General features: G+C 39.6%; 2 protein-coding genes across 5 annotated transcripts; both read right to left on the reverse strand.

Annotated features, from left to right (window-relative positions):
• Positions 1 to 414: 414 nt before the first annotated feature.
• On the reverse strand, positions 415 to 4,478 carry LOC103396529 (uncharacterized). The gene is made up of 7 exons (XM_008334652.3): positions 4,287 to 4,478; positions 2,517 to 2,661; positions 2,307 to 2,402; positions 1,797 to 1,941; positions 1,547 to 1,692; positions 1,181 to 1,320; positions 415 to 948 (listed from the first exon to the last, which is right to left on the reverse strand). Exons 1-7 carry the CDS (start codon positions 4,384 to 4,386, stop codon positions 800 to 802), a joined length of 921 nt encoding a protein of 306 aa, XP_008332874.1. The 5' UTR covers positions 4,387 to 4,478; the 3' UTR covers positions 415 to 799.
• A 1,096-nt stretch (positions 4,479 to 5,574) lies between these two features.
• Positions 5,575 to 23,838, reverse strand: c20h5orf22 (chromosome 20 C5orf22 homolog). Of its 4 annotated transcripts, XM_025052662.1 has the most exons (13): positions 23,670 to 23,838; positions 22,978 to 23,078; positions 13,342 to 13,456; positions 12,987 to 13,036; positions 9,705 to 9,850; positions 8,456 to 8,605; positions 8,188 to 8,321; positions 7,772 to 8,088; positions 7,306 to 7,368; positions 6,837 to 6,958; positions 6,562 to 6,628; positions 6,328 to 6,467; positions 5,575 to 6,220 (listed from the first exon to the last, which is right to left on the reverse strand). In XM_025052662.1, the coding sequence occupies exons 5-13, from the start codon at positions 9,788 to 9,790 to the stop codon at positions 6,064 to 6,066; spliced, it is 1,236 nt and encodes a 411-aa protein (XP_024908430.1). In that variant the 5' UTR covers positions 9,791 to 9,850; positions 12,987 to 13,036; positions 13,342 to 13,456; positions 22,978 to 23,078; positions 23,670 to 23,838; the 3' UTR covers positions 5,575 to 6,063. The 4 variants fall into 4 exon arrangements, with proteins under 4 accessions (XP_024908430.1, XP_024908431.1, XP_008332869.1 ...); XM_025052663.1 differs by lacking the exons at positions 22,978 to 23,078; positions 23,670 to 23,838 and adding an exon at positions 22,150 to 22,279; XM_008334647.3 differs by lacking the exons at positions 12,987 to 13,036; positions 13,342 to 13,456; positions 22,978 to 23,078; positions 23,670 to 23,838 and adding an exon at positions 12,534 to 12,786.
• Positions 23,839 to 24,672: the final 834 nt, after the last annotated feature.

Consider the following 24,672-nt stretch of genomic DNA (forward strand, 5'->3'; position numbering starts at 1 on the left):
CAGGTCATCACTGGTAATATACTCACTGAACACATTTACACGTTTTTCAATGTTTTTTTCCCCCTAAAGAATCTAACGATACGCGTATTAGTAGTAGCTCTCGGGCTCCCTCCGGTGGTACGCGAGGAAACTTAATTGCCAATGGCATTAGGTGGGTCACTGACTTGTCATGTAAAGCTATACAGGCTAAAAATATATGTAACGGTATTTAGAACAGAATGGTCATATAATCTAGTTCTGATCCAAGAAATTTTGTTTATTCACTTTAATTTAAAAAAAAGTTAGAGCCAACGTGACTCCTATGACTTACTGTGAAGCAATAGGTCAAAGGTTCTGTCACAGCCGTGATGTGTGTGTCTGGATGTGTGTGCTGTCGTAGCTCATAATGTGACAACTAATAAATCAGACCAAATATTAATATTAAAGCTTTATTAGCAGAAAAACACTGTATTCAATCCTGTAAATTCTTAGTCAAAATATATACTTGCCAAAAAACTACATCTATTGAGAGTTGTGTGCAAATTAAAAAAGCATAAAATTCTATTATAACACTTGCTTAAAATAGCAATATAAAAAAGATAAGAACTGCAGCACAAAGTGCTTCAGACTTCATCAAACGTCAGCAAAGTAGTGATTAACTGTCGTAGTACTTCATAAAAAAAGGGTTTAATGTGTGCGAGCAATGCAGTTAGTGTAGAAAGGAGACAGAAACTAGTTCTACTGTCACTGCAGTTCAATGACTGAACGAATACTGAAGTGTGTTGTGTAAATATATGAGGAGCCGGTTCTTTCATTTTGTTTAAGTGAAGAGCCTGAACTTCCTGTTGTCCAGAGGAGACACCATCAGTCGAGCTGAGCCTGGTGAGTGTAGGGGGCGCCACTTGTTCCTCCAGATGACTGTGCAGACCCGGGACAGCAGCAGGACGCAGGCCAGCACCAAGAGTGCGACTGATGACACACAAACACAAAGAACCGGTGAGTGACTAGAACCTCATACGTACTAAAGTAAATACAGATCAACAAGAGAGGTACCTCAGAAAACTACAGTAGTTTTCCAGTTATGATGCACTGGAAATGTTTAGACACATTTGTTTAAAAGTGATGAGGTACAAACCTCTGGTGCGTGACCTCAGAGTGCCTCAGTGTGTGTATGTGTGTGTGGTTTTTTAGTTCAACTTACTCATGAATATAGAGTTTGGAGTGGGATCTTCTGAGTGGTAATGTTTGTAGAGGTTTCCCACCAGGGCCACGATCACCACTGGGTAGACAGTCAGGATGTTCCGCACCCAGCGGTCCAGAACCCAGTTCTCCAGGATGAACCTAGGCAACAAAAAAAGTCAAGAATGCTCAGTTCCAGGCTGTCTACACAGTGACCCACGATAGATAGAGTTGAGTGATGATACATTTTCAAACACTATATAGAGTGAATATGTTGTGTATATTGTTACGTGTACTCTTGCATTAAAATTGAATTGTTAAGTATGTTATTTTGTCAGAACAATTGACCAATGTATCCTGTGTTCCATCTTTTCTGAGCAGGTCTTACCATCCCGCCACTTCTGCAAACAGGATGCAGAGGGAGGCCGTGGCTGCTGTGCTCTTGTCCACGCCCCACATGTGCAGAACCAGGGAGAAGTTGATCAAGGAGGCGATGGTCGTCCAGGTGGTGTAGAGAGCCAGACCGTTCTGGACCTGAACAAGGCAACATGACAAACAGGCTGAGGTGAAGTGACCGCAGACCAGAGGGACCGCTTGTGTTTGGTTTGGTTCTCTCCAAACGTTCTTCCTGTTCGTACCAGTATGTAGAGACAGCCAAGGTCTTTGCGATGGTACGTCTGCAACCAGATTCCATAGTAGTCGGTGGCGTAGCAGCAGAAGAACAAGGCACAGTAGTTGGAAATCACGATCATGATGAGAACGACCAGAGCCGCCAGCATTACCCTGCAGGACAGAGAGGTCATAAAGTACCAGTGACTACACTCGCTGTACGATAGCCCTGTTGTTACACTATACTATAAGCAGTACTAGCTGAACTGAAGAAGATCTAGTGGCTCTCAAATAGACGCCATGAATTTGTGGACCTTGACCATATGAAAAGAGGATGTTCTCCTGTCCTTCACAGTGTGTTTTGGTTTGGTCAGCATGTATAAACGGGCTGTAATCTCCATGACAACAAAACACTGATTAGCTGTTAGCAAAAAAAGGAAGTAGAACTCTGACGGCCGGAACATGATACTGAATTCATTTTGCTTTTACAAAACAACCCCACAGAACTACTTAGTAATCAGTGTAAACCATAAACATACTCTCTGTCCCACAGCAGCAGCCAGGTCACATTCATCACCAAACTGGACAGCCAGCAGAAATAGAAGGCACAGGGGAGCAGATACTGAGCCCAGGATCTATAAACAGAAGCACAGTATCACTTTCATCTGTATGTTGCTCTGAGGAGCTGCTTTGACAGACTTAATGTGTACCAACATTAGTACAGCTAGTAGCTACGACCATGAGCTTACCCTCTGAAAGCATAGGAGGTGATGTATATGACCTTCAAGGTCAGCCAGGTGTAGATGACACCCCAGATAGAGAAGGTCCAGCCGGCCGGGGTAATGTCTGTCTCATAGCGGGCCGACACGTTACCAGTAGAGGAACCAAAAAAGCCTGGAAAATCAAGATAATTAGTGAGAGCAGGAATACTGAGGCTGGGATCATTTTATCAAACATCCAAAGCTTGTTTTCTAACACATAAAATAAAAACTCCAGTTCTTTGGAATCCATGTTCTCATCCAGGAAATGACTCGCATTGTTAGTTGTCCTTGTAATGTAAACATCCATAGAAACATGTTACCAAAACATGACAGATCTGAAACAGTCCTTACTTTACTCCCATCAATATTTACTGATGTTTTTTATAGGTAAGCTGGCAAAAAAGTGTTCAAGGCTTTTAAAGAACAGCCTGAAACTGTTTTCCAGATGTTGGCTGCTCCGTGAACCACTCCCTGTTCAGGACATCACAGATATTTTAACAATGTTAAAGGTTGGATTCTGTGGAGTCCACGTACAGTAAGTGTCTAGACTCTCCTTCATTAGGTTTCTGTGGTAAAAATGGTTCAATATCTGAGCTTCAGTATGTACTTGGTAAGACATTGTACAAAAAAAACCCAGACCAGATTTATGATCCCATCTCCCTCCTGTCTTCTCTTTCCACTTCTGCTTTGTCTGCCTTAGCCAACATGAAGTTCAACAGTTATCCCTTGTAAATATAGAGGAAGAATTTACTAAATTCAACCACATCACTTCTGCAAACAGTAGAACTAATGCAACTTCATCAACCAAGCATAATCAAACATAAACAGCGGGGGGCGCTAAAGCTTTAGCCACACTAGTCAATGTTACAGAAGACGATCCAAATCCTCAGAATATTAGTTATATTTTCAAGGGGGAAAAAAAGTGAAGGCCTCCCACAATAGATGGGAAGCAGAAAGTAATACAACAATGACTTTTACTACACTGGGGAGACTGTACAGGGAAACGATGACTCCTCCATCCTTTGGAAAATCCTGAAGCCAGATTTTAGTGCCACACCCTGTCAAGACTTTTTTAATACACAAAAATGAGTATCAGATAAACACTGAAAATGTTTGTAAAATAATATTATACTTCATTGTTGATATTAATTTCGGTAAAAAAAATAAATACATTTTAGTATCCTGGAGTAGGGGGTGGTTTATTTTTACTAAAAGATATTTTTGATGCAGCATGAACACTGGTGGAACGTCTATATATGGCTTTTAGCTGCACACAGACACACACAACAGAACCAGAGACATTTGGCGAAGAAGTCGAATTTAGCCAAACTACTTCTAGACCCATTTGCAAGAGTGGTCACTTCTATTTTACTAAATAACTAACCAACTCACTAACTAAATAAGCAAAGTATTCGCCTCAGCAGCAAAGTAACATCCAGTCGCGTTCAAACAACTCTGGCTAACGGCTATTAGCTTCACATGCTAAGTGACATAACAACAAAACAAAGCACACGGTAATGGAAAAAAACATCATTATCCCCTGAGTACTTCTGTAATATGCCACAAACAGGGAGACGAACTTATTGTTGCGTTACGTAACATGAAACGTAATTATATTAAATCTCATTTTAACTGTTTTCAGCGGCCGACACATAGATTCTCTGAGAAAACTTATTTTCTAAACTAGGTTTAGTAAACTGACACATATAGTGGTCAGTGAAATGACTGATTCTAACAGACACGGGGTATAAAACGTACCTTTACCCGCTCCGGCCAACGCGTTTATAATTAAGACAACAACAAAAACCACTGCACAGAAAAGAATGAGGACAAGTCGAGACAAACTAAACTTCTTCATTTTGACCGTTAAGTTGTTCTAGCTGCTGCAGTCAGGGACCGATCGTGCGGAGAATGACACACGTTGACTAATGGATGCGTTCACGTGCGGGGCAAACGTAACCAAAACACACCACCACCCACCAACCCACACCCCTCCCATTTCAAACATAAGTTTTCACATAACTTCATCCAAATGATACATCAGTATCTGGACAACATATTATACAATGTACAATGTAATGTACACATTGCATGTACAATGTACACATTACATACGTTATGTGTACATTGTACACTACCAGAACTTAGCAACATGAAGGAATAGCGGCATCTACTGGTGAAGTAAATTATTGTTTGAATATTCTTCATCTTACCACTCATATTCACGCAAGATAATACATGTTAGCCTTTAGTTAAAGCACAAAATTATCAAACTAAAACAATCTTTATTTCAAGAGTAACGTAAAAAATCACTCACACCAATGTCCTGATTATTTTAGAAATAATTAAATTGTTTAATATGGTTAGTCAACTTTAGGTAAATTTAATTTAGAATCTCTTAGTTGTTTTAAGGGTATGTGTACAGATATAAAGGATACAACTACAGGGAAATGACTAGACAAAAAAACAAGTTTAAAGCAACTCTGTTATTCAGTGTGAAAAACAATAGTTGACATTATTTGAGTCTCAGTGTTCACACACGATATGGTTCCTGTTAGTTTTTAAATACATAAACAGAACTCAGACTGAGATAAAAGTATCAGATGAAATATTTCCTGTGCGGGGATTTGTTTCCAGTGACAATGATTCTTATCTTTGACTGTGTGAGAAAAAAAGAATCCTTAGTAAATCCTCCTCCATCTGCTGTAGGAGAAGAGAGGTTTCTCTGCAGTGGTGCAGCTAAAAGCTGTGAGCTGAGATATTAAAGGCAGCTGAGGAATGTTTTCTTCACGTCAACCACAGCCACACACACACACACACATTTCATACATCTGTTTTCAGTTTATTAGAGGTTAAAGGAGGCTTTGAGATGTGGGAGTGTACGGTAATTTTATTGAAATAAGCCCCTTGTGTTTCTTCAAACTCAGACTAAACATGATGGGTAAGAATCCAAACATTTTCTGCTTTTTAGTGTGTGTAATTATGAGTTATCTGACTTAATTTTAAAAACTAAATTCCTAACAAAGCTAATATGAAAAAAAAATTACAAAATAAAAATGGAGTCCTGGCTGAACTTATTCTGTCGATTGCACAAAAGGACAAGCTAACCTGGCCAAGTCACCTTGGTGACCTCTGCTGCTAGCCTACAGCCAGGCTAACAGAAGCTAAATCATTAGTGCATCCATGTCAAATAATTCACAGTACACACGTTAACTACACGACAGGCTCTGATCAGAGCAACAACAAAGTAGGAAGTGGCTCTTCATCACTGAGTAGTTTTCGATGACAGATGACAATGACACGTCCAACACTCATGTTTGTGACCCTGTGTGTTGGATATTTGAGATTGACTTCATAAAACCCAACACTACAAAAATCTTGGGTTTGGAGTCAGCAAAAACACCATTTTAATTAGGTTTCATAATCTTCATTCTCGCTAGAGCAGGGGCACCAAACTGCCGGCCCGGGGGCCACTTGTGGCCCACATATATGGCCTGTGATGAGACATTAGAAAAAGCCTCAGTGTGGTAGTCTGTTAAGAGGCCTGTGGCTGCGGCTGCACAGTCTCTGTGCTGCTGTCTTCATACTCTTTGTGTATGTCCAGTGGACCGTACAGGGTCTCCACCACAGTCAACACTCTGTCCTGAATTGAGTCCACCTGTTCTATGGGGCAGTATTCATCCAGACTGGACCTGAAAAACAAACATGAACAAACAGCGTCACATTAACGTCCTCACAGACCACTGTCTCCTGTTCGGTCTTTGTTTGGATAAATGAGGTTCGACACTGTGCCAATTACCTGGACATGGTGACAAACGTGGGTTTGGGCAGAGTTGAAAGAACCAGCTGTACTGCACAGATGAGTCTGTCGATCTCCTCCTCAGGGCTGATATGGTGTGGCAGCTCAACGGTATCACAGGTCAACCCTGCCTGATGGACCTGTGAAAGGTCACATGTTGATATGAAGGACAGACCATGAAGCAAAGAGGGAACACCTCCATAAAGAAGGTCAGTGTGTGGTTATAATTCTTACCATTTCATAGTCAGGACATGGGTCTCTGGACTTTAAACTATGAACCAGCTGGACTAATGAGCTCATCCTGCAAGATACATGAACTTAATTGATTGACTTGAACAGTGTGAACTTACACTTTTACACTCACATAACAAGTAAGAACATGAACTTATTTGATTGACTTGAACAGTGTGAATTTACACTTTTACACTCACATAACAAGTACTGCACGTCCACTGGTATTCATTGTATTTGTGTTTTCAAAATGCCATCAGATGTAAACAGCAGTTTACCCAGGATTACTGGCCCAGCGTCTCACCGTCTCCTCTTCATCGTTGTCAATCAGGTCAGCGAAGGCTGCTTCCAGATCCTCCAACTGATGTGTACGTCTGCTCACAACCTCATCCAGCTCCTCCTGGACGAAAAGACACATGTGTAGACAGGTCAAATATGTCTGAAAATGTATTATAAACAGAGAACTAATGAATCAGGATGAATTCAGAATATTGTCATTAAATGAACATTCCTATATTTGGCAAGAGAACTATTCTCTGTGTATCGCTGGAAGAGAAAGAGAAGTTACAGCAGGTAGATGTAAGTGTTTCACATCTGTTTTTAGTTTGAGTTACAGCAGGTAGATGTAGAAGTGTTTCACATCTGTTTTTAGTTTGAGACTGATCCAAGTGATGGAATTATTAATATGGAGAAAGACTATTCTAGCATGTATAGCTATATTTATGTATCAAAGTAAAAAAGTCTGACCTCATCAGCATCGGGGCCAGGTCCTGTGAAGCTGTAGAGTTCTTTCAGGATGGTATATTCCTCCTTAACACAGCAACAAGAACACAGGAATGTAACAATGTAAATCCCAACTCCTCTGTATTTCACTGTTCCCATATCATGTTGACAAGTTAGCACAGGGTAAATACTTACCAGATTCCAAAAGGTATTTTTACTGTTACTTAAACAGGCTGTTCATTATGACCAAATAAATGTTAAATTATTAAATATTAGTGAAAAAAGTCACAAGAGAAATAATTCATACACATGTCATTTGTGGACTTTAAAAAAATAGAAAACGCTATTATATTAAACAATATTATTGAATTATTATAAATTACGTTCTTTTTTGCTTTATAATTTTCTGAAAAAACATTTATATTATATACAATAAGATAATTCATGTTTCAGAATGCTTGCCTGTTGTGTGTATGGTAGAATAATGTACCTGTGTGTACAATTCCTTGAAAGGATTCTTACATGAGAAGAAATCCAAGTCAATGTCTAATATGAACGGCTCTGTCTCAGTCAAACACGATGACATCCTCTTAGCAACATAGTCGATCGATCCTTCGTTATCAACGTCCTCTCTCTGAGCTGCGTCGTGCATCCGCTGTTCTGTCTTGACGTTGCTGCCCTCTTCTGGTTTAACTGTGCCAGTGGCTGCTAGGAAGAGCTCACATGAACTGCCTTCTCCCGCCTGAGCGCACTCTGTCCGGCTCCTCTTCCTGGACCATGTCGCTGTGTTTTCCCGTGTTTTTTGGTCTGAAACAAAATGTAAACAATACATAAAACGATATGAGCTGGAAATTTCAATGATGACATTTTTTCTGATTTTAATCTGAGAGTATTTTTCCTTTTTACCTTTGAGTGATTGGTGAGCTGCGTGGACAGGATTGACTCGGACCACACTGAGTCTGAGAGGTTTGGAGTTCTCCAGCTGCTCCTCACTGACGTAGAGGCCGTCACTTAGGAAGTAGGTGTCTGTGCTGGTCACCCTGAAGAGAAGGAAGGCGGCGGTGAAGCAGAGGTGAAGCGGAGATCAAGAGGTGTTTATCTCATGAGGACTTGAATAAAAAAAAAATATATATAAAAAAAAACCCCCAGAATGTCTGTGTGGTGTGAATCCTACCTGATGGTGGTGGTGGATGAATCTCTGCCTACGACCATACTGTGCTCCCCCTCTGGAATCTGCTGAGCCCAATAAGGATGCAGCCAGGCCACACAGGACACATGGCCCGCGTAGACCATGGGCATTATCCAGTTTTCTATACTCAACTCACTAGAAGGGAAACAAAACAAAGTATGATAATGTAAAACATTAACCAAAAAATACATAATAAAACATGAGAATTAAAATGGATTTCCATGTATATTTTAAATTATATAATTGAGTTAATATACTGTGCATATATACATATGTATATATACTTGTATTTCTACAGATATTAAAAAGGATGATAAAACACTATCAACAAACTGCTCCAGACCTGTTTCCATCTACTAGGGTTTAGTCCAGTGTGTGAAACTTTGATTTCATTTTTATATACATTGTTTTTTTAAAATTTGTTTTTTTCTTATTTATAACTGAATTTTATTTCTGACCATCTGTGCACTTTTTTTATAGCAGTAGGCAGGAAAAAAAGAGCTCAGCCGAGGGACAGACGTGAGGAGACACGAAAGACGCAGGTGTAGGACACGGCTTCAGAACAACAGGAAGGTGGTTTTTGTAATTTGCTGCATTGACTTGGATTGTTTATCAGCGCAGTCGGCAGCTGAGATACAGCTGTGGGAGTGACACACAGCTCATGGCGTGAATTAAGGCAGTGTGAACGCACTGTAATCACTGCCTTAAATCACACAGCGTCCTGAAGCTGCTCAGAGGAGACGGTCCTTATATAACTTATCAAACTCCCTGTGAATCAGTGTGTTCTTAAGGTACTTGACTTTGTTTGTCACTGTGTGTGTGTGTGTGTGTGTATACACCACATGAAGGCTCCAGGTTAATGCAGTGGGCAACATCACTGAGGAGGTTTTACTGCACTGTAGTAGATCAACAGTGTATTTCTGCCTCTGGACAGATACTGTGAGCTTTGATACCAAAACACTTCAGTTAATTCAGTTTTTTTCCACAGTTGTACACTAGGTGGATTTGTCAGTGTTACCTAAAGGTAAAAAGAGTATTCTCAGACTGCATTTATACTACTGGACTTAATAAACAAATACTATTTTTTGCAGAGATGCTATGTTTTTCTTGGGAGTAAATCTGAAAGCTACATGTCTGCATGTATCACTTCAGAGAGTTGTTGTCAATGTCAAGACATGTATCACTTCAGAGAGTTGTTGTCATCAATCGGAGAACCTTAGACACATCGTTATACCTAAAAAGCTTCTCCTTATCGAAGACCGTGTCAGCTGGCATGTTGACAGGAATCAGCAGGTCAGGATGGGAGTCCAGATGAACCATCTTGACGTCCTTCTGTGGGAGGTGTCTCGATGCAATGGCCCGGTAGATATGAGGCACCACCTGGTGGAGACAAAACATAACGACCTAGTCTATCACATCGGAATATTCCATGGCAACGACTGATGCTTCACCTCATTTACACTTCAACTGTAGCAACATGGAATCACTTAAAAAAAGAAATGAAACTGAATAATAAATATTGACAGGACATGCAAAAAATGCAATAGCTCACTGACCCTAAGGAGGGACCCACCCCCTACTTTGGGAACATACAAGCTCCCAGCTATTCTGGTACCATGTGGCAAAGTTAAAATAATTACAAAAACATTAAATCAGAAGACAATTCTAATTTCTTCAGGTGATTTTTTTCCACACTGGGACAAAACACAGTGGCCAGTGTTAAAACTGAAATTTCCACTTCAGATAACAGCTGCACTCTATTGACATTTTTGACAGTTAGACAAAGTATTTTGGATGTCAGCCCTAACTTGCAAAGAATTGTCAACATGTCCAAATGCAATTTTCCATCCATCCATCATCTACACCTCTCATCCCACCGAGCTAACAGATGGAGATGGAGCCAAAGGCAGCTGACGTACAGTGAGCAGCAGAGCACACCTGGACAGATTATCAGTCTATCACAGAGGCAGCATATAAAAAAAACAGCTCACAGTTTGACACACCTATTTAGAGTCCTGTCCTTGGTCTGTGGGAGGAAGCTGAAACATCTACAGAGAGGCATGCAGACACTGGGGGAACGTGTCACCACCAAACAAAGGCCTGGGCTGGCAGGTTGAAACCCAGAGCATCATCTAACCGCTGTGACAATCCACAAAGAGAATCTGAGACAGGCCTAGACTACGAATAAGAAATCGAGGTAGCCATGCTGCTGCAAAGGTCCAAGTAGTGGACTCAAGTTTATTGGTTCATATGCATTATGCATGTATTATGTAGTTTATGACTAATATAGGAAAAAATGTATATAGACTCTATATATACATACCTACATTTACGTATGTATACATGTATACATGTACATATGTATACATGTATATATGTATACGTGTATATGTGTATAGCGATGTACATGTAAATGTAAACGAGTGTAAATGAACTCCTAAGACATGACTTTCTAAAACCGAATGTCATGTATATGTAAACGAGTGTAAATGAACTCCTAAGACATGACTTTCTAAAACCGAATGTTTAATATTGACAAGCGACACCACAGAGCAGCAGATTGTGGATGTCGGGAATAAGAATTCAAGCTGCATCTGCTCTTACAACTGATTATTGTCATGGCCTGATAGTGGCAGCGCAGCAGCAGAAAGGAATCAATAAAATGTTCTGTGCCAAAGCAAAATGCTCTCTTTAGATGCAAAGGTGATAAAATAGGTCCGTGCTCAGATTACTGGAGGCTCCGGCTGAATTACCCCTGACTCAACACTCCCACTGAGTCGGAGGAACGAGGCCCACGAGAGTGAGCTGCTTACAAAAGCTTTTTATCTGCTGCGACTCTCACTGGGGGGCAATGAGGACTTCAGACCTGCCCGATTTCTACCTGATCCTCTCTTAGTCTGCGTTCTTTTGGGGTCACACGGAGCAGTGTCGTCGTAAAGATTATACTACCCCATTTATTAACTCTATATTAGACCTCAAGCTATTCACAAACCTGACAAAAAATGACAAAGATTGTCAGTGTTTTCATCTGTTCGTTTAAAACATTCTGTGCTGGGTCTGCTGTGTAAGAGTCATCATTTCTCATTCACAGTTCAGTCACTGTTAAGTGATGTGTTGACGATCATAACTGTCATGCTGTGGCAACTTAGTATCTGAGTAGTAGGTGAGACCTGGTACTGGAGAGAGAGAGAGAGAGAGAGCGAGAGAGAGAGAAGACAAAAACACTGATCTCTAAATCACCTGGCTGATTAAACTGCCTGCTTTATACCATTCCTAAAATCCATCTACCCTGCCACGTAAATAATTACTTATTTATACATGTTTATGGCCCCTTTTATCACAGTGAAAAATACTGCTCAGTTTAATATAGTTTTCTATTCCATAGGTTATTTTGTAATTACCCATTTCATTAGGCCACTGCAGAGCTTTCTACAACGTTACATTTAGGCACAAATCATACATCAATATTTAAAGGCAGAGACTTTTTGACTTATAAAACAGCAAATAGTAACAGAAAATGACGGGCAGTGATTTAACCCCCTGCCTGTTATAATCACTTGCATTTGTTAAAAAAACAAATGTTGACATTTTAATGATTAATTAAAACTATTACATATGAGTTAATATAGTATAATTAAAGACAGGTTGCACGTTTTAATAAAATATCGATGTTTTCGTTTGTACAACAGACATACAGTACGTTAGTGTTTAATCTGCTGGGCATAAACTGTACTAGTGGACAACATGGAGTACTGCAGAAAAAGGGGCGGGGGGGAATGGTGTTAAGAAAATGAAATAGTATTGCGTTAATTATACATTGTATTTTTTTTTTTACAATTATTTTAGTGGTCGAGAGGTAATACCTTTGTATGATGGCAGGTGTTTCTCGACATGAGACGCTTTTATTGAATATAATTATTTATAATATATTATTTCGTTCGTTTCTACTGTCACTGCAGAACTGTATAAGGTTCAGTGGGTGAACTATATTTAGCAACACACGGGGCGAATACATTTGTCAAACAGCAGTATACAATGTGACAGTTGTGTAGTGTCGTCTTACATCGTGGTGATCCTCCACGATCCATACCGGCAGCTCTTTATAGAACCTCTTCACTGGAACACGACTCATTTTCTTTTCTTTTTTTTTTCCTGATAAACGTTCGCTCGTTTCTTTAAACGTGCAGCTTTTTTTCCAAACGGTACTTCAATTCAGCGGGCATTAAGTTGTCAGCTCGCCATCACTTCTATAAAGTTAGCCGCAGCTACACATAAATCCAGCACACACCAACACCGGAAATGACACCATCCACTGTTTATGTCCGTCTATGAGTATTATTCCGGATAAAATAAAAGGTTCCGCGTGCCGAAGTGCAGGGAACAGAAGTGTCAATGCTCCGAGAGTTATTACGTCCACAAAAATAAATTCATAGAAATTTAATTTTTACTTTAAAAACATGTTTCGGGTTTTTGAACATGCTTTACGAAATGTAAAATGTGTTACTTTTTACCTTACCTTGCAATGGGTGATGGTAGTGCAGTGGTTGTAGTCCTTCCTGCCATGTACTGTAAAGAGTACATAAAAACCATATTATCTTCTTCTATCTTCATTTTAAATCGAATTAATATTATTATATGGTCTGTACAGATAAACATTAACAATAAAATAAACGCTAAAATAATTGAAAGGGTTTAAAAAAAATAAATTTACAGTGACTCTCAGTTGGATTAGAGTTTGAATATGTAATTATGTTTCCATAGATTATATGTAAATATTCTAACATGATACAGTATTCATTTGGCATGTGTATATTTGTGTATTTGTGCTTGCGTGTGTGACAAAGAGAAGCTGTAGCTGTTTACAGATCTACCCTTTTGATCTTGGCGGCTTCGGAGAGCAATGGGAAGCTTTGATCCATCCTTTCAGTTTGGACCAGAGCCTATAGGAGATGACAGCGGGGTGATGAGTGGAGGTAGCAACGCCATCTGATGGAAGATGAGTAGAGAAAGAGAGAAAAAGAAAATAAAGACTGTGATTAAATACGGGGAGAGGCGGGGTGAGGGCTGAAGAGTGAAAGGGTAGAGAAAAAGAGGATGAACAAAAACACAGCAAGAGATTAAATATAAACCATACAAGGAGAATAATAGGAGTGAAGAGAAAGGATGGAGATCTCTGCTCAGGGCACAGATTATACTGACTATATGCCCATAGCTATACCAGTCGACAATTTGTTCCTGCCTCGCGCTCTCTCTCTCTCTCGTATGTGCTCCACACTCTCACAGACCATTTAATCTGTTGGACCAGATTCTCTCATCTTTGTCTCTTTTTTTTCGTTTCTGTCCTCAACTGAAAGAGTGCAGTGTTCACCAAACAGCTCATTTATATAGAACACAGCACTGCAATACTTTCTTACAGCCTTTACAGCAGATTGTGGTTCAACAAAACTCTGAATAATTCTGACAACATTTGTACATATGTTAACAGGAAATATCCAGGTGTTTTCTTTACACCTGGCCACTCTTTGATTATTTTCTTACTAATTTGATAATTAAGAATTCCTTTTAGACTTGGCCTGAATACATGAATAAAAAATATAGGAGTTTTTATATGAAAAAATAAACGTTTTTTTTTTTTTTGAGTTTTCATATGAAAAAATAAACGTTTTTTTTTGTTTGAGCAGGATTTAGTTTCAGTTTTAAATCAAAGTAAATGGGCTGGAAAGTCTTTCCTGAACACAACTGTGTGATAAAAGCTTACAGGAGGAAAACCAACACAAACAGACAGACTCTGTCACAGCTGAGCACATTAGGTTAGGTCAGGTTACCTTTTCACAATACACTGGGGTAATATGTTTACCTGACGGTCACTGAACACTCCTGTTTATTTTATCATTACTGCCTTGATAATTATGTTTACAGATTCAGCTGAGGTTCTCTTACAACTGGTTGGGCAGAAGCAGCAGAAGCAGGAGAACTGGAGAGGCTGAGGCATGATAGAGTCAGTCAGTAAGAGTGCAGAACATAGAGGGCAGTATAGAGCCAGGCTGGAGATGACCACGGAGAGGAAGACTCAGCAGGCAGAAAAGGAGGATTGATGCATCACCATGACAATAGTAAAAAATGAGACCGAGGCTTTAGCTTGAAAAGAAAAGTCGTATGTATATAAAAACTATAAGTCGGGTTTGCTCCACAACGTCCACTGCTCTGTTTGTCCTTTGGATTTTGGTTTTATTTGACCACTTGTAGATAATTGACGGCTGTGATTAAAATAGCAATTTATGAGTTTAAATTGTACTCTATAAATAAAATGTAATTTTCCGGGATTTGAGCTTTTGTTAATTGTGTAAACTAAAAATAGACAACACTTTGTAGAAGACAGTCACTCTCAGGGTGGCATTTTAAGACATGTAACTCTGTATTAACAGACTGTATGTGTGTTGTGTGTGTGTGTAGTGTTTTATGATGGATCACTTTAATGAAATTTGTTCAGTGCTTTTCATCCCTTTTCTAACAACCCACTGTTTTCAATCTTTCTCTGTCTCTTGCCCCTTCTGCTGCCTCTCCTTCATTTTGCTTTCATTTCGCACTGCCCGTAATATGAAAAAGTGAAAATTGTTTTCACTTCTGATCAAAAGCATGAAAGCAGGGATATACTTGGCTTTGCTGATTGGATTAGATTAGAAATGAATAGAGCAACAGTGATTTGGAAATTCCTCGACCATTTTTGTTCCTTCACAAAATAACATCAGGCATCAGAGTTCAAAGGGAACCATTTCAGTGGAGTCCTTGGCTGGTTGGTGCTTTGTATTCAGACGCAATGTTTGTGCTGTCACATCTTGTTAGTGAGACATGCTAGGAATTTTTCCCTTCTTTTAATAAGAAAATGTAAGATCTGGTTCTGTGTTGGTCTCACATTTCAAATCATACAGCTCATATTTAATTACATGGCAGTTGATTTGAAAGAAAACTTTTCGCTGGAAAGGGTAGATTTAGATGAATCACACCAGCGCTGGACTTTCTTTGGATGTGCTGAATAAAACTTTGAATATGTACGTATATGTATATGAACCTAATGAGCTGTGTTTTATATCTGATTATTTCACACAGCGTTACAGTAAAAGTGACCCAAGATATATCTTGTCTCTGTCTTTAAAACAATTTTAGATTCAATTAGAATAAAGAAAATGTTTTGTCTTGAAAAGGCAGAGATATTTACTGTTTAGTTAAATGCAATTTCCATGCATCCAGGCGTTTATTCACTAATACACACTGTTCCCCTGCAGGTACGGTGATGGTAATTTACATCATAACTAAACACATTTGGGAAAAGTGATTCAGGCATTTATCATTACAGCTGCAGCTGATTTATAAATGATGTGTAAATGAAACAGAGTCAAACGGTGTGATGGTGCAGCGGTTGACACATCTGCACAGGAATAACACATGATGATTCAATTATGATAAGAGAGCTGACTACCAACATAGAAGTATGTCTGCTTCTTGTTACTTTCCAGCACAGAATGCCATGTTGACAGGGACGTTGACGTTGGCGAACATAAAGGTACAGAGAGATAACGGGGGCAGGGCAGAGATTCTGCAGGGACCGGCGCTTTCATCTGGTTGGTGGACAGAGAAAGTTGATCTGGACAGGGGGTGAAGATAGTGAACCCCCATGGGAAGTTGTTTGTATGAGTGTGTGCATGATGGGAGTGCTCTGATGTCTCGAAGGTAAACCCCTTAAGTGTTTCTGCTGCATTATGTTACGCCTTCTCAGGCTCTCCTAGGCTTTCGACCAGCTGGAGCTTGATAGAAAAGCTGTCACATTATATCTTTTTCAGAGTCCGGGGCAAGAAGGTGAAGTAAACCGGTGGAGAAGGTGAAAAAAACAACTTCATGCGGTCGGTCCAAACAGCCCAGCTCCTTCAACCAGTGTTGACTTTTTTTTGCAGGAGAAAACCTGAACAGAGTAGATGCTCATGTAAAGTGCCAACTTCCACAGGCAAAGCTTGTAGATGTGGATTTAATTGGGCACTGAGCTCTCCGTCCAGAGGGTTTGTTATTACAAACCGTGGATAAACACCGGCAATATATGTACATATGGTCAGGGAGCATGAGCTGAGGTTGCACAGAAAGTCAGCATGGACTGCTGTCCATCCACTGACCTCCAAGTGCACTTCTGTTCTTCTTGATTAAAATGAATCAATGCTTGAAATTGGTGACTGGATAATACAAGATAATTGTCTACGTGACCAATTGTTAATCCAGATCAAGTCTTACAGTGTGTCTGGATGGTGTCTTTGTCATTGATTCTAAGATCCTTCCAAACTGCTGACATGCTGCTGCCCCGACATGCACACTGGGGTAACTTTAAACAGTAAAAAAAAGCTCCAAACAACGGTGATTTATTCATTACTTTCATCCAATACAATCAGACTCCAACGATCCCACTGCTCTTTTCTCCAAAATTAACAAACTATCCTGAGCCAGTTGTTTTGGAATCTCTCTCAGATCTCCCCAGGGTCACCATCTAAAGAGTAGTGATCCTGTTGAAATGAGATTAATAGTTTGCAGTACTTAAGGAGTGGACAGACAGAATATTACATGCACCACAGCCGTGTTATCAGTTTCAGCACCTTAGAATATACTGTAAATGTATGTAAATTATACTGAAAATGATGCATAAATAACTAAACCTCAAACTAAAAACCAACACCAAATAATCCTTTCAACCAACTGCAATATAAATCAGATCAGTTGTTTCAGGCATGTTTTCCTCTGATCAATATCTCAGACCCAAATTGTTTATGTGTAGTCGATATTCCTGGCCACACATGCCGAAATGATGAAAACAGTGAAAGCACGTCATTGATTATCTTTACTTTCTACATTTTTTTATGTAACGTTATTTATGTGAGCTAACAGGTGTAAGGGTAACTGCAGGAACAACACTTCATACAGCGGTGCTCACTTTTGTCATTTTGTGAGATTTGAGCATCAAAGTAGTGATTTATGGACTTTATGGGTTTTTTTTTTCAAGCCACAGGGAGTCAACTGTACGAACTGCATCACTGCACACTATAAGACAAAGAGTCCATTTCTGTTTTCCTGCTGCAGCTTTGGCTAATGATGCAGGCTGTTTTTCCAATCCAATTATAAAGTAATGAGTTCAACAAGATCGGGTCAGGTGGATTGAGGCTGTCCACTCTGAGTGGCTATTAGGGTGGTGCAATAATTTGATTTAATGGGACTAATTGTCCAAAACCTTATTCATGAAGGTGGACCATTCAAAGTTCTGCTGCAGCAGAGTCAAGACTCAGAGTTGGTTAGTTTGATGATGATGTTTCGTCATCTTCACCCCTGAGGTCAGCTTTGTTTTCTGTTATTTTCAGGTCGATTGCAAATAAAGCTTTGATTGTTTTTTCATGATTAACTAATTGTTTACTAAACCATGAAGAAAATTCCATTTTTAATTCCTATTAGTGGTGTGCGTCATGTACAGGATGTTAATGCCAATGTAGATACACCACTAAGGAGCCTTACTTAATCAACATTAAATATAATGACGGTGTTGAGTGAAGTGCTCCGCCACATCAATCCTATACCATGTCAGAAGAAAACACTGAATGCAGTTCAACAACATAAACAACCTCCAGAGTTACACACCGACCCCTCGGCTTCAGCTGCTCCGTTAGCTACAGTAGAGGACAGGAAATCCCAGGAACATGAATGAATATACAGCCCAGCACAGTGTCAACCGTTCTGGATAAATAATCACATTACCCATGCAGGAGCAGAAATCCCCCAGAACTCTCGTTAAAATTCCAGGTGACACTATTTTCGACAGGACATTGCAGCAAAGCTTCAAGTTGTTCAGTGTCCTGAAGTGGGTTGGTTGGGATTATCAGTGTCTGCACTGTGCCCACACAAAGCTGCTGCAGCGGTCTGTGGAGCATGTGAGTGTGTGGGCTGCTGGGTATATTTGGGGTTCAAACATGTATTTGGATGCCTGCAGGGTGTATGGATATGTGACAGTTTGTGGTTCTTATGCCAAAGAGAATGTCAGGGCTGGTTTAAGCAGTGACCAGCATACGGCGCTGAATGTGTGAGAGGAAGAACCTCATGTGGGGAGTTGAATTCTTGAGGGAATATACAAGAGGAAACAAGAGTGCACCATGTTTCTGGACACGTGTGTCTGCATCCGCATGTGTACCTGTCACTTTTATTTCCGTGTAACGCATTTAACTGTGTCCTACAAATGTGAAGTGAAGCATTAAATATAATACCAAAAAAAAATAAAAAAGAAAAAATCAATAGCAGCTTGGCCAGGGTGTTGACAGACAGCAAGACCTGCACTTTCAGACACATCTAAACCCATGTAGCTTTTTAGGCCTGGCTGATCAGAGACAATTTTCTATCTGTCCAAACCAGAGCAGCTGTGATCGCAGCACATCTGACATGTGGACGTGTTTAGACAGTCTTAGATTTTAGAAGGACATGAACTAGAGAAAAGGCTGCTCAGTGGCCATAAACACAAATAAGCCCCAGGGACAGGGTCAGTTCTTCATTTAGCTGTCCTTAATATCAGGTCCTCTAACAGCCGCTGCAATAAAATGGGTTTCATCTAAAGCCCTGCAACAGTGTAGGTAATTATCACGAGGGTCCCAAGATGCAGGGGACCAGTGGTGATAGATTATGTCCACGACTGTGACTTTTTAGTCTTTACATTGTGTTGTCTGAAGGAGACGGCAGTGGCGGCATGGTCAGAAACAAACTAATGAGATCCAGTGTCACTAACTTGGTGCCAAAAGCTCTTTCAGCTTGGCAATATTCTTAATGAGGGTCAATAAAAACAGGGAGGTCTGGCTTGGCAAAAGAGACCTGAGGGTCCCACTCTAAACTCTGTTGAAATGATCCAGGTCTAATCAACATCCATTATGTCTATTACCTAATTACTTTACTTTGTTTTATACAATAAAGTCAGGTTCTTTGTCTTTATTTTATAGGAAATCTATATTGCATCTTTAATAGCTAATGTGGTTGAACAAGAAAATAACAACCAATGTAATATTTATATATTATATACTGCACAATCTATCAAAATCCATCCATTCATTGATGCTAAACTAATCCGAACCACAAAAAATCAAATAGCATAGCAAAGAGCAGATTAAATGAAATATTTAAGGCAGATATTATGAAATATTATGTAAAACAAAAATACAGAGAACATGCATTTCTCATGCTGAGATAAAAGCTTAGGAGTAGAAGACAAAACTCAATCGTCTCCAGGAGAGGGCACATTTATACATTCATCCACCAACTCACCAACCTACAAATCCATCCATCCATCCAGCTCCACCAGTCATTTCAAAGCTAATATCTGCTTCCAATGAACACTGACGAGTAACCAGCCCTTTGTTCAACATTTTCTGGAAGCATCGATGTCTCTACAACAACTCTCAGCCATTGCATTTCTACTTATCCTTGACGTGATCACTTTTACAAAGGGGGATAATGGCAAACACTTTGAGAGGCATTCAAAAGCGACATTAACACTGATGGCAGCGACGTGCTTAAGGGAAGTACTTAGACCTTCACTGCTGCACACAAGTGAAAGGGCACTCACTATTCTGCCAGTTTGTAGCTGTTTGTAACTTCTACACTATGCTCTAATATTTTTTTCCAAAGATTGAATACTCCCACATCACCTGCATTCTTGTAACCTTAAAATTTAAATGTCAAATATCCACTATACTCTAAAGAAATATAGATTTTCTTTTTTTAAAAAATACCCCCACCCAGTCAATTAAAGGCCAAAGAAATGCTTTGTTGAGCTGCAGGACCCTATTGACTGTATATTCTCTTGGTCTTTCCTTTACAAGATGTCAGTGAATTTGTATTCAAGTTGTCACGACATTCTGGGAGGTTTGTGGAGAAACTCTCCACAAACATCCACCAGCTGTATGAAGCAAACCTGTGAATATGTTTCTTGATATTTTTGCATATTAATAATTACATTATTTCAGTCAATTTGAATTTAAGTCCTGGCTCTGACATCTCTTTCTCAGATACTCCAGTTTCTCCCCACAGCGGGAAACCATGTGGATTTGGGATTAGGTTAATGAGACACTAAATTATACACTAACATATATATCTATATCTATCTATCTATCTATATATATATATATATATAGATAGATGGATGTGATATACAGTATAAGTACGAGTGAGCTCAGCTGACCTCGTGTACGCCCATGTTACTGCTACTTTTTCATTGTTTTCTGGCGAACCTTTCAATTCAAGGGTACAACAATGATGAAAACAATTGTAATTTTGTTCGCTCCATATTTTGCTCATGGACGTGGTGCCAGGAATAAAACACAGTAAGAAAAAAAAATAGCCAGATAAAAAGAAAGAACCAGTGTTAATAAAAAGAGAAATGAACAGAGGAAACAAAAAACATTAGATGAAGATTAAATTCATTTGTTGTCACCACAATAACCTGTCAGATGAAGCGTCCTTCTGGGCTGTTAAATTAAATAATCGATTACTTTAATGGTGAACTCAAATAGAATGCAGAGCGCTTAATAGCTTTGTTCTCGTCTACCTTTCAGAAATGGTTATTTCCTCATGATGAAATATGGCGGTTACAAGGTCAGGATTTTTCCTTTGGTTTAAATGTTAGTGGCTATTTTTATTCAGTACAGTACAGCGGTCCTGTTTGTCCTGGTTTTTTCACTGCAGGATGTAGTACCAGGAGTAGACTGTCGGTGCTTTAGAGCCCCATTTATCAAGAAGTACGCAACGTACACAGCATACCTCAGCTCCAACAAAGCCATCTCTTTTTGTAAAATTACAATGGGCATTACGTTTGTCTACAGTGGACAGAATAATTATCATGACGATCCTTACTGACCTTGTTTTGCCTGAGACCAATTGTTGTTGCTTTAAAATAGATCGTGTTTATTTGTTTGTGTTTTTGGATATTCTGCATTCAATTTCATTATTCATTATTTTCAATCAGCTGTATAAGTTTAAAAATGTAATTGGGGCGTGGCTACTTAATTGAATTATCACCAGTATAACAAGTTGATGTAATTTCATTTGCACATTTGTATCGTAATTGTATAAAAGCCCTTATTTATATATAAACCTGGTGTGTGACACTGTTGTTCACAGGAATATCTGCTGAAATTTATCGACTCAATTTTTTGGGGAATGAAAAAACGGAGGTTTCATAAAATCCCAAATATCAAGTTAACGCTTCATTTAGCCCAATGTGTAAAGGGCAGAACATGTCTGTCACACTATATAACCTTACTTTAAGATTTGGGAAAAAACAAGCAGAGCAGCCGAGTGTAATTTGCTGGGGAAAAAAAAATGGAATGGAAGCTGCAGCCGAGCTTAACTGAGTCATGTTGTGAGCTGTTTATTGCTTCCTTTATGGAAGTAGAATATTCGTTACGCAGTCGGAGCATTGTGTTTCTGAATTTGATGGTTATTGCTGGGTGGTAAATGCATCAGCACAGCTGTGTTATTAGCAATAAGGTCATTTAAAGGGGACAAGCATAGCCGGTAGGAAAAAGGAAAAGAAAATCAGCCACATAATGTGAAAACAATTGGTCAGACAGGAGAAAAGGCTGTGGAAATCTGCCAAGACCACAGTCAGCTGTTCATACCAACAAGGAGGTTATTGTCGTTGAGTGGCCACAGGAGTGAACATCGGTGGAAACAGATTGGAAGACGGACGTGTCTTCAGTGTCGCGTGATGGATTCATGCTTTTCAAAGAGTGATAAATCTGAAAAAATATTATATTGTGATAGATATATATAACAACTGTTGTCAACTGTTCTACTCTCTAAAATGAGTGTCGCAGTGATTTGTTCTCTGCCTGACATTGGGTTGTTCCTTGGAGGCCAGAGTGATGCAATGCAAGGACTCCTGGTGTACAAAGTTTCTGGTTCAATTCTTTCTCTAATTTATCTGTTATTTTAGGTCTGCATGTCCAGGACCGCCACCTGTGTCCCGTCAGGCTGCAGCATCTCAGTGAAGTTTCAGACCTTCCCGTTGCCCTGAAGGCAGCGTTAGTCTCTAAACCCAGGTTGGGAATGGTCAGGAAGAAGACTACCGCAAGTGCAATTACTGACAGAGAGACAAGCTGGAAGGGATTTTCATGGGCATGAAATTTAAATGTGGGCCAGGACACTTAATATTCAATCTTTCCAATTTGTTTATAAAACATTTCCAGGCATATGGCCATGAGGTATATCTGCTAATTTTGTGTCCATGGCAATTTGTTTTCCCTGATTGATATGCTAGAGCTGGAAATAGAGGCAACACAGTCTTTGTTATTTGTAGAATAAATTAAATCTTGAAACAGCAAGTAATTATAAAGCAGATAAAGACTCCCTGCAGAAACTGTAAACAAATAGGAAAAATGCTGCCTGTGTGGTTTCAGGCAACGACGAGTTGACTTATAGGCTTGGAATCAGGTAAAAGCACTGACCAGTCAGCTGTGGCAGGGAGCTGTCCAGCACAGGTATCAGCTGAATCAGTTCTGTTGACGTCGTCGCTCACAGAGTTCCTTCATCTACACCGAGTAGAAAACTGTTGACAAAGACATACAGTGCTGATATCATAAAAAGGTCTTTGGAGACATGGTGCATAATAAGGCAACACACGTATCCCATTCTGTGCCCATTCGCTTATGCTTAGCTCATAACATTCTGCTCAGCATGAAAAAATGTCCCCCAACAAGACCGCCGGGCTTCACAGCAGTAAACGGGTAATGGCCGTGTTGATGCAGAGCTGTACAGAGAGTTGGAACAGTCATTGCAAGAGCCTGTATCTATTATTTAACAGTAGCACAGGGAGTGTAAGGGGGTTTGAGGAATTCAGAGGGGTACGCAAAGAGAGGTCTCAGAGGCCCCCCTGACACACACACACACACACACAATGTGGGAACAGTGACAGCAGACTGCATGGTTGCCTCTTAAGTACAGGCAGAAACAAGTAGGATCAGTGGATTGTTTTCATCTCCTAACTCCTAAAGCAATAAATACGCATTTGTGAAATAAATTGTTTTGGCCTAAAATGAAAAAAAGAAAGAATTGAAATCATGCATAATCAATGCAGTCAGTTGTTAAGTTTGGTTTTTGTCACCAAAAAACATCAAAATTAAAAGAAATATATTCATACCTTATTCGTCCGACAATGGGTAAATTCACAGTGTTGGTCTTTGCAACCCACTCTGCTGCCACTGGAGGCGCCATTGTGACGCGTATGTGGTTCCTCTGGGGCTTCATTCAAAGACCTTCTGTGGGTAAAGCACATGTGTAAGGCATGCGTGATGCACACAAACAGGACAAAGTTAGCTATACAAGTCGATGTGAAATACCTATAAATATTTCCCACCATCTTCACTGCGTCTTCCTGGATTTCTGTTTTGGAATAAAATCAGTCAATGTTTGTTCTTTCTAACACTGGCACTGGTGATAGTAAAAAAAAAAAAGCAGCTTTTTATTTTTAGGTTCTTTGTATTATTTCACATTCCATGGTTTTAGTCACATGACGCAAGACACGGATGAGTAAAATGACAGGAACCAATAAAAGTAAAATGTCAAATGTGCCGTTTTGGTATAAAGAAATCCAATTATAAACCCCGGATCGTGTTTTTGTTCAATCAGAATCAGATGGAGAGCTTATGCATGAGCTGAGAAAACAAAGACAACTGCTTTGCATCATTGGCAGATCTACACACAGCTTGAATGCACTGTACGTGCTCGTTTTAATAATAAGAATAAAGACGACAGCGATAGCCGTGTTCGCTCCCAGTCAATAAGTAGGGTTTATCGTGGAAATATTGTCAGTGGAATTTGAATTTGATACCGCAAGTGTGAGCATCTGATTAACGCCAAATCTGACTTGAAAAAAAAAAACGGTTGATGTTTCCAGCCGCTGCAGGAGTCTGTCTTTGACGGCCCCAGGGATTTGTTTCACAGATTTCAGTTGATAAAATGACTACAACAAACATAAGGGCTAAGTCTAGGTGGCTGAGGAGCGTGATGTGAGGTAGACATGATGTGATTTTGTAAACACTGCCTTTAGAAACTCATATTAGCTCTGTTTTAGTCTCTTCACAGCGCGAGGCAGAGAATCTCACTTGCACAGTCTACACCTTGACTTTATTTTCTACGTCTGA

The sequence above is a fragment of the Cynoglossus semilaevis genome, chromosome 20 (genome assembly GCF_000523025.1).
Source record: "Cynoglossus semilaevis isolate Cse_v1.0 chromosome 20, Cse_v1.0, whole genome shotgun sequence".
Lineage (NCBI taxonomy): Eukaryota > Metazoa > Chordata > Actinopteri > Pleuronectiformes > Cynoglossidae > Cynoglossus > Cynoglossus semilaevis.

Excerpts from the sequence above, each read along its gene's own strand:
- LOC103396529 (XM_008334652.3), bottom strand. The coding sequence starts at position 4,386 with ATGAAGAAGTTTAGTTTGTCTCGACTTGTCCTCATTCTTTTCTGTGCA. Across the intron at positions 2,403-2,516 it reads ACCTCCTATGCTTTCAGAGG|ATCCTGGGCTCAGTATCTGC; the intron begins GTAAGCTCATGG and ends TTCTGTTTATAG. Across the intron at positions 949-1,180 it reads TCCAAACTCTATATTCATGA|TCGCACTCTTGGTGCTGGCC; the intron begins GTAAGTTGAACT and ends GTGTGTCATCAG.
- c20h5orf22 (XM_008334647.3), bottom strand. The coding sequence starts at position 12,602 with ATGAGTCGTGTTCCAGTGAAGAGGTTCTATAAAGAGCTGCCGGTATGG. Across the intron at positions 6,468-6,561 it reads CATGTCCTGACTATGAAATG|GTCCATCAGGCAGGGTTGAC; the intron begins GTAAGAATTATA and ends GACCTTTCACAG. Across the intron at positions 6,221-6,327 it reads ACGTTTGTCACCATGTCCAG|GTCCAGTCTGGATGAATACT; the intron begins GTAATTGGCACA and ends TTTGTTTTTCAG.